The sequence below is a fragment of the Anoplopoma fimbria genome, chromosome 10 (genome assembly GCF_027596085.1).
Source record: "Anoplopoma fimbria isolate UVic2021 breed Golden Eagle Sablefish chromosome 10, Afim_UVic_2022, whole genome shotgun sequence".
In the NCBI taxonomy this organism is placed as follows: Eukaryota; Metazoa; Chordata; class Actinopteri; order Perciformes; family Anoplopomatidae; genus Anoplopoma; species Anoplopoma fimbria.
Genome location: NC_072458.1, coordinates 14,976,267 through 14,986,405, shown reverse-complemented (window position 1 = coordinate 14,986,405; position 10,139 = coordinate 14,976,267). Strand labels below are relative to the sequence as shown.

At 40.0% G+C, this 10,139-nt stretch overlaps 1 protein-coding gene across 3 annotated transcripts in view; it reads left to right on the top strand.

Moving 5' to 3' along the window:
• Nucleotides 1-200: 200 nt before the first annotated feature.
• Nucleotides 201-10,139, top strand: part of smad10a (SMAD family member 10a) — a 29,491-nt gene continuing 19,552 nt past the window's right edge. For all 3 annotated transcript variants that reach the window (XM_054606039.1, XM_054606040.1, XM_054606038.1), the window contains exons 1-2: nucleotides 201-490; nucleotides 4,728-4,803. In XM_054606039.1, the coding sequence (XP_054462014.1) occupies nucleotides 487-490; nucleotides 4,728-4,803 (80 nt within the window). In that variant the 5' untranslated portion in view covers nucleotides 201-486. The remainder of the gene's footprint in view (nucleotides 491-4,727; nucleotides 4,804-10,139) is intronic.

Sequence of the window (10,139 nt, the reverse complement as noted above, 5' to 3'; positions counted from 1 at the left end):
TTAAAAAAACAGTCTCGCGGACCTGTCAATCTAGACGAACCAGACAGACCCCGGCTTCGCGGCCCTGCTGTGAGAACCACCACGTTATTGGCCGAAAGCGGATTCCCTGTGAGACCTGACCGCCTATTGGCTGCGGCGTGTCGAGACACTGACGCGCACGACGTCTCCCCCTCTATTGTTATTGTGGCGTGCGCGAGGGAACGAACAGACAGGATGCACGAGGAGACAGTGGGGCTGATAAAAGGATAAAACAACCGAGAGACATCAAGCTAGCACAGTGCAACGTCCGCGGGACAGACATTAGCTCGTTACTATTGTAGGAATCTAAGAAAAACGGCCCCTGGAACGCAGAGCAAGTACATCGGTAATACAAAGGAGTATAAACACAGACAGCAGCTCTGGTCAAACCATACAACACGTACAGATATCTTAGAGTACAACCGCGATCTTTTTTTTTTGTCCAACTTCTTCTCTCAACTCTGGCTGATGTGTAAGTACAAACGATCTGTCTCCATCTCGTCCTTCTCCTCTGCTCTCTCTCTCCAGTGTTGCAAACCAGCAGGAAAGCCGAACCGAGAATCGAACCGAGTGGAAGTCAGTCACATTAGCTTGCGCTAAATTGTTGCTTTCTGTAACCTCCTTCTCTCCTCAACACATGCAGTTTCTGCTCAGGTTCTGCTGCCTCGGTCCTTCAATGGTACCGGCTCACACTGGCCCACATCTGCTTTTCATCTCATTCCCCCTTTTCCCCCCCGTTAAACTTCAAGCATTCAGGTAGAGGAGAACTCGTACACAAATCGATTTTGTGACCTGAATGTATTTGTTTGTTAGATTAGCTGGGTCTTGAACATGTTGAGAAAAGGGTTCGGGTTCTCCGGTGCGCATGTCAAACCAGTCCGGGATGTCAGTGAGCGGGATGCATGGCCTGGACACTGCTCAGGCTGTGTGAGACACGTATGATCGGATCTCCAGACGGATCGCATTATTGCAAGTTTTCATTTGAAGCATGGGGGCCCTCCGGTTAACAGATTGCTTTTAGACGTTAGGGCCCGAATGATAACAGTATATTTGAGGGGAGCGTGGACGGAAGGTGTGGTGTGTGTGTGTGTGTGTGTGTGTGTGTGTGTGTGTGTGTGTGTGTGTGTGTGTGTGTGTGTGTGTGTGTGTGTGTGTGGTAAATATATGGAGCAACAGTTACCTGTGCCTGTCAGCATGATTGGCTGTACCAGTTGTTAAACTGACCATGTTGCAGAACGTCACTGATGGCCCTGTACAGTATGTTTGGTTGTAAACATAAATGTTACTTTATTGAAACAAGGGAGCCAAAGCTTCGATGTTCCAATGAGGTACATGTACATGACATGTACATGTACATGTACATGTACATGTATGATAGGCTGGGAAGTCACCAAGTACATACTCACATACTCACGTTTGGAAGTACATAACTTAAGTATTTCCAATGATACAATTGTTCTCATTGTTAAAGTCCTTTTTAGAATTATAATTCAATTTGATAAATATTTCAGTTTTTAGAATATAAGAAAATAGTGAAGGAAATTATGTTGTGTTAACTATCATGGAAGACTAAGGCTACATTCACACTGCAAGCTTTAGTGCTCAATTCAGATTTATTGCTCAGATTAAATTTTTTTTGTTTGGCTGTTCACATTATTTTAAAATGTTGTCTATATCAGATTCCAGGGTGAACTGGTCACTGTCCTGCAAAAGACAAAGAAATCACACGCACCACGTTGTCGTATGGAAGTACACGTGGAGGCCACTGAAGTCGGCGTAAACTTGCGGTCACAATACGACCCCTCAAGTTTTGCTCATCACCCACGAAATACTTAATAATTCTAACACCACGCTGTCCCTCCACCTCTACTTCCCATGCAGCTGTCTTCCCTGGTTGTGTTCACAGAGTGCCTGCCACCAGCGTAGAATTGTGATGAATGCAACCTGATGTCACAGAATACATGAAATGACCCAGACCTGGCAGCGCCCCGTTCATTCTTATGAAGGTAGCTCACTGGCACATAAAACCCCAAAAAGTTGACTTCCGAGTATAGAATTCAAATGAAAATAGCCAGATATTCCGGTGATCTTCTGCGTTCATTGGCCCATCTAGAAAGCGTAATAGCGTTTCCTTTAACCCCGCTCAACTCGTTCTCATTGACATGAAGGGAGGAAGGAAAATAACTCTGAATTTTGCTCATGCTACATTTTACAACTAATAGTACCTAATCATTTAAATAAGGGCTATTCAAGTGTTCATACTGGGAAGTTGATTAACCTCAAAACATTTCCCGCTAAGTTACAGATGTCCCTTTCTTCAATGCAAGTTTATTGGAAAAAGTCTTTTCAGGGCCCAATGATATCACATGAAGGACCTGGATGTTTTAATCTCACCGTTTGGCCACTATGTAACATTTTCTTGGAGGGGGCTTGCTTTCAACCAGGAGACTGGTGTGCATGTCCCAAAGTGTTGTTGATTTAGTGCGAACTTATGTTAGGGATGTTTTTCCTGAACCTAACTAAGTGGGTTTGTTGCTTAAACTTCACATCAGGCAAAGAATGTGTTAAAATTATGTTTCAGCAATAATGTCAGGTGGTCGTGGTCATTTCACATATTTCTGTTCGACCACATGACGTAAAAGTTGCATGAATTCCGTTATATCTGTTAAGATTGAGGTTGCATTGCAAAGAAATCAGATAGGATAAAAAAGAACAGAGTCCATGTGATTTGTGCTGTTCACACTGTTATGAAAAAATATATATTTTGGCCCTTTTGCCTGCAGCGTGAACATTGCCTTAGTTAAAATTCCAATTCAAAATACGTGACTGGCTTTAGTGTTACAAAAACAAAATTGCCAAAGTGTCACGAAATAGTGAGATTATGAAGGAAAAGAAAAGGGTACATTTCATTAAATCAAGAAGATAGCAGAAAACAATGAACCGTTGCTCTGTGTGTGTGCTTTAGAAAGACTGTGGAAGTGGTAGTAAAGTTGCCATGTGTGTGCGTATGTGCTGATGTTGTTGGCTTGTGTGTGTCAGTATCAGTACCTGGGCAGTGGAGGGTCTGGGTGGTTGTGTATTTAGCTCCTACTTTAGATCCTACATCACACACTGAGGATCAAATCATTAAAGTCAAGCTCAAAGTAAACTCAAAAAGTATCACAGAGGAATGGCCATGTTGGATAACTTCATAGGGATGGACGTCCACGGAGAACATCAACAGGTCCCACTCTTCACAGCCGGCTTAGGAGAGCAGTGAGTGCAGGAACACAGTCCGTATCCTAACATACGATGCCTGTCTGCCTCCAGTCTTTTGTTCTGTTCAGATTGAAGGCGATTCCGATTTGTCTCTCAAATCTGTTCTTCAAGACAGACTGTCAGCACTGTTATTACTGTTATTTGCAAGTCATTAGATTGGATTTGTGTGTCCTGACATCACCAAGCTATCTGCATGGATCTACATTCTGTGGAAACGTCAGTAACTACGTAGCTAGGCTGAAACATGAGAAGTAAAGGTGAACAATCGCGCTGCAATCGCACTCCTCCATTGCACATCAACAGTCTCAGGAGCAGAGGAGGCTGGACATTGCAATGTCCTATTCTGCAGTCATAGCAGGCATCACTGTGCAGCGAGAGGTCTGGTGCCGTCCGCAAAGTACTGACTGGTGGGAACATGTAGCCCTCTGACCTTTGATGACGATAGGTGGCCTCTTGAAAGGTGTTGTCTTCATAGAATATTGTCCAGCTAATCAAAAACTCTGTTGTTGATATGGTCTACCGTTTTTCTTTTTCCTTGGAATCTCCTGTGTTCCATGCCGTGATATATCTTTAAAAACTGTGTGTTCTTGTAGGTTCCTTCACGCTTTGCCTGTACTGACACTCTCTACTCAAAGTACTAGCAGATCATTTATCACAGTGTCTGTCTACAGACTGTTTTTCTCTTACATGTTGTCCTCCATAGCACTCTGCTAGTAGCAGCATGGATCCTGCCCAGCACTTCGACATTCTGTATTTGACACTTTGAAATCAGATTTGAGTGGCCAGGGCAGGAGACTCATCTGTAGAAATCTGATTGGAATCGTTCAAAGCACCTCCAAATGTTGTTTGGATGCGATTTGAACTAATCGCAGTTCATTTGGTCTATTGTTGTCCAGACTTTGGATGGATAAATCTGCAGGATGATTAGATCCGATTTGCATAGCCATGCATCTAACATAGAAAGTACCATTATCTTATCTTATTACTTTAGATGATTTAGGTAGATTAATCTGATAATACACATGTGCGTTTACTTACCGGAATAACGCTCCAATTTTACACATAAAGTTCAGTTTACTCATCATGGGGAGTACAACAAAACCGTTTTATAGTATTATTTACTCTCTATCTGAGTGATGTCATCAAGGTTTAATGTCTGTATTTGTAAATGGAGACTACACATTTTTTATTTTAGGATCGTTCACCCAGCAAGGAGGGTATAAACAAATACTTTCAGAACTTTGAAATATTTGAAATTGTAAGAGACCGTGTTTTTGAAGCTTTACCCGTACCAGGGACTACAAACATGTGCCCATTCTTGTTTTATTGTGGTATTGTAATTTAAGTACAGGATTTAAAACTTCTTTTACCACTGATAATCTCTAATTACTTTTGGATTTTTACACTTAATTGACATCCACTAATTCCCGGTCTCCCCACTCTACTAACAGGGACTGATTCAGAGCTGGGCCATCATGATGCCAGTGAACTTTCTGGTCACTCATTGGCTGACCAACTTAATACCAGGTAAGAAGGACAGCAAACATGCATGACAGCGATACCAAGTAATGCCATCAAATGACCAAAAGTACCGTATTTTCCGCACTATAGGGCGCACTGGATTATAAGGCGCACTGTCAATGAATGGTCTATTTTCGATCTTTTTTCATATATAAGGCGCACCGGACTATAAGGCGCATTAAGCGAAACAAAACAGTCAGTCAGTCAAACTTCCTCCACTTCCTACCATTGATTCATTAACGTTGAATTCTCTCGCAGCTGCTCTATTCCCATGTTCTACTGCGTGACTGATAGCCTTGAGTTTGAAGTCCGCGTCGTAAGCGTGTCTCTTGACAAGAGCCATGTGGGGTCCTTATACACACACACTGTAATATTATGGTGAAGCACAGTATGTATTACTCCGCGACGCTCCTGACTACGGTAGCCGTGATGCTGCAAGCGGTGCGGCTTTGTAGTTTACCAAAGTCGTACTAAAACATGTTGACAGAGCGCCGTGTACCACACAAAATCACTTCGAGGTCAGTAAGCACAACCAGAATTAATCCATATATAAGGCGCTCCGGATTATAAGGCGCACTGTCGTTTTTTGAGAAAATTAAAGGCTTTTAAGTGCGCCTTATAGTGCGGAAAATACGGTAATAACATATGCCTTTTACACATTGAGTTTTGGTCTGTATGGAGCAATCCACTTGAGCTGTCCTGGCCTCACAACCCTGTTACCAACATGGGATGAAGGTAGGTGTGATGCTGACTGACTGTAGGTTACTGTGAGATAACTATAGTGTAATTAGAGAATAACTATATAACTGTAATATAATATATATATAACTGATGTGCTGTGAGCTGGTAGCCCCTCCATCGGCTCTTGACAGAAAATATTCACCATGATACAGGAAGCAGCAGAAATCATATTCTGTTGGCAGATAGAATAACTATATAACTGTAATATAATATATATATAACTGATGTGCTGTGAGCTGGTAGCCCCTCCATCGGCTCTTGACAGAAAATATTCACCATGATACAGGAAGCAGCAGAAATCATATTCTGTTGGCAGATAGATTGATGGAGCCCAATCTTCCTCAGCAGATGAAGATTGTAGGTCCATATTTCCTATCTTCTGAGCATTCTGCTGTCCTGGTTATGACCAAGATTGCCAAGGCTACCTAGTATATGCAAATATGGACTTTTTCTAGGGAGATGCTTTAAAATAAAGGTAGAGTAGGAAACCCCCATATGAAATATGAAATTTCATCCATCCCCATTGCCAAAGCTTCAAGTCATAATGAGATTAAAAAGAAGGGACAATTCAATAAATCAAGAAATAGCAGAAACAATTAGCTCGTGCTTTGTTTGTGTGTGTGGCCGTGAGATAGTGTGTGTGTGTGTGTGTGTGTGTGTGTGTGTGTGTGTGTGTGTGTGTGTGTGTGTGTGTGTGTGTGTGTGTGTGTGTGTGTGTGTGTGTGTGTGTGTGTGTGTGTGTGTGTGTGTGTGTGTGGTGTTCCTGTTTATATTTTATTTTATTTAGGGATACAATCTTTTCTTTCAAGAGGCATCTTTTATGTATTTTTAAGAAAGTGAAGTTGGGGGAAAGTTAGTAATTCCTATGTCTGTATACCATATGTATACCATAATTAAAGACATTACAAATTGATATTAACACAAATATAACCTCAAGCGGCCGTTTCGGGCTCAAGCCCTTTTTTGCTCAACAAAAAGAAGCAGCTCACTAGCCGTCATCAAAGCAGCAGGCAGCAGCAAGCAGGGGTTTGGGCTTCACGAAGCTGACCAAAGTCACTTCAGCTGGCATTAGAGGACATGTTTAGACAGCTTAATTAAAAATATTCAGAAAATTTGGCCATGTATGGACAAATCACATCAATTGATTGCCAAATTTGCACCATGTTTGGAACTAGTTGCGCCCTCTATTGAGCAATGTCAAACTATTTTTATACCTGTGGTTCAACATTATTTTGAATAGTCTTAGATTTGGGTTGTGCAACGCTTATTTTTGGATTTGTTTCACCCCATAACAGTCAATTTGAATGAAACTGTCAAGGTATGTTTCAGTTTGTTGGTGTTAGGTCTGTTAATGTGCTGAGCCTAGCCCTTTGAGTAGTGATAAGTAGTAAGGTGGATGTCAGTCCTATGGTTAAAGAAATGTCAAAAATGTGTTTTTCAAAAAATTCAAAATGGACTTTTGTAGAGCACGCTGAGCTGGATATGTGTGTAAAGTTTCAAGTAAATCAGACTGTGTGAAGGCCGTTGCCTTTTCTGAATGCTTTTGCTTTGTTTTATGGGCTGTGGTGTAGGAGGTAGACTGGGTCGTCAGCTAATCAGATGATCAGCACTGTTCCCTGGCTTCTCTAGCCCGCATGTCCAAGTGTCATTGGGCAAAACCCTGATGGGCATGTGTGTCATACGTCTACTGTATAAAGGAGTAGTCCATGTTTGTTTAGGGCCAATGAAGAAACAATGAACAATATATAAATGTAAAATGGTAAGCATCAAATGTAATGATCTATTATTCCTGTTGTTCTCTCAATTCTGTTCTAGAAGATGTAGGTGTTTTACGGCAGAGTTGAAAATGTATAATTATTTCAAATGTAAATATGTAAAGATAATTAATAACTCAAAATGATGAACCATAAACCCATGACCTGGTGTAAATAGGTGAAGAAGAGTGTTGGCTCTCAGCTTTAGCTATCACAAACAATTAAGGTTGAGCAGCAATCAAATTTAAGATATGATTTAACTTAGGATGCCACTCAACAGGGAAAACTTCAACAGTGAATAATAGTTAAATACGTTTTATAATCTCAGAGTTAGCAGGAGCTCTTGGCATGGTGTACAGGGACTACTTATTTTACATACACACAAATAAATAATTACGTTCTTTTTAAATGTAATATTTCTTGAACAATTAACTACAAACCCTAATTTCTAAACAGACACATAAATGATGAATAGCACAAATAAAGAACAAATCATGTTGGAGTAAACGAGTGTAGTGAATGCAACAATGAACCTTTAATGAATGAAAGGATTACATGTACCAGGTTGGCTAATATTTATTCATCTCTCAATTAGTCCAGCAACTATGCTATCTGAAGTACACTTAATAACTAATATTAACTTTATTGACTGACATTACATTTATTTAGGCCTAGTAACATTAAACTCAACACAGTTTCTCTTTGGGTTCCTTGACATTTTTTATCTTGTTTGATGATAGTATTTAGTTTGGATCATATTCTTCCATCTCCTGCTCTAGTGACAGTTTGTTCAGCTTTCTCTGACCCCGTTGTCTTCTGTTTAGGGGTTTAGCTTGAACCCTTTTCTTTGTCTCTCTCTCTCTCTCTCTCTCTCTCTCTCTCTCCCTCTCTTTCTCTTTCTCTATCATCTCTCTCTCTCTCAGCGGGATGCTGAATCATCTTATCACACCCCTTTGTAGCTGCAGGGGTCATTATGGCATGGTTGCTTGTCTCAAAATGTCTTTTCATTATACATGTATTTTTTATAAAGTCTCTTTCACTCTATAGTTGCTGGAACAATTCTTCAGCACTTTTGGTGCTTTACAGGCTGGAGCTGCAGGCCCCTCAGGCTGCAGTAGTTTGCTGGCCGTGGCAGGAGGGAGTAGAGATAAGAGTTCAGCGTCAATGTACAGACTAGAAGAACCTTTCTTTTAATTTCTTATGGATTATCATCTTCTGAGAAAAGGTGGTGTTTACTTAGGGCAAAAGTAAACCACTCCCATCACAATAACTGTCTTGGATCTTTCATTTCAACTTCTTTTACAGAATGAATACTGGTCAACACAGTCTACTCTCTTCAGGATGAGAGGCAAGAAGGGAATGGGAGGGCACTGCTCCCCCACAGACAGGCTGGGGGTCTGGGATCGTCAGAGAAAGAACATTTGCAGGCAGAACAATCAAAATCCAGTTCATACGACAAGAAACTAAAGAATATAAACAGAGTTGGTTATCATGAATTAAACTATACATATTCTTTATCAACTCAGATGTTTTAAAATGTAGAGATTTGGTAAACCTCAAGTTTGCACAATTACTGTATAAAGACACACTATATTTAGCAAGTCAAAAAGAAATAAACCTGAGATTATATGAGAAATGTTAAACAAAGATGTACCAAGAGTTTAAGACGTCAATATGTGGTTGACAAAGAAAGGGAAAATATGTAACGCCAACTAGATTCAAATATATATTAAAAATTCAAGAAATAACATCGAAATGTCATTAACGCGTATTCAAATTCTGTTGAAGATTTCTTGTGACGTACAAGAGTAACATAAAGAATACCTTTGTGGCAGGACAATACCAAATTATTAATATAAAAGGATAGGCCTATTATGTATTTATTAAAAGGAATATTTAAGTTAGATAATTAGAAATTTACCAAAATAGAAAACCAACTTAATAACAGTGGACTGTACATCAAGGAATCATTCCATGGGAAAGAGGTCAAAAGAATGTCAAATCAAACTTCCTATCAATGTCATAACATGTCAATGAAGGTCCAGTACACACTATTTTAATCAATTTCCTTTTGTTATTGATTCACTGTATGTGTGTGTGCGTGTGTGTGATTTTGAGAGGAATGCAGGGCACAGGTCAAAAACCAGGGTCAGAAGGTCTCTTAAATGACATTAAGCCTTTCCAAAATAACATTTTCACTGTGGTCAAAAAGGTGTTTGCTCTCCTGTTCGCCGGCACGCTTCCGTTCTATCTGGGCACACTAGCAGCAATCTAACAGCACCATAAATAACATTTATATTACCACAATTATATCAGATCATATACTTTTTTGTGTGATGGGTCCTGAACAATGGCCACAAAGAGTCGAAGCTTCATTCGAAAAAACCTCAATAGAAGGATTACAATATATATTATACTTTAATTATCACAATAATTGATGAGGATAAAAGGGCAACAAATTCAGGTAAGAAAATATTGATGAATTCTGGATTTGTGCATAAAATGTTCGTAGGCACGTTTTAAGCACAGATGTGTTTGCAAATTAGGCTCTCAATTTTAGATTTTTCAATTTTTTGTTAAAAGCCAAAAAGCATTGAGTTTTTCTTTTTTGTGGTATACGTCCAATAGTTAATGTAATTTTCTTTTTATTTAGCTAATGATTAGGCTAGATTGGGAGAGGGCAGCCTCGGGACCAGCTGACTGAGGGGACTCTATGTTTGCCTCTTTGGCTTTTTAATAGTTGGACTTTGGGTTTTAGGGTGATTGAAGAGTTTGATTGCTCCTCTTCTCTCTCTCTCTGGGCTGCACTTGTCTTTTCTATGCGACTTAAACACATTTAACTTCCTA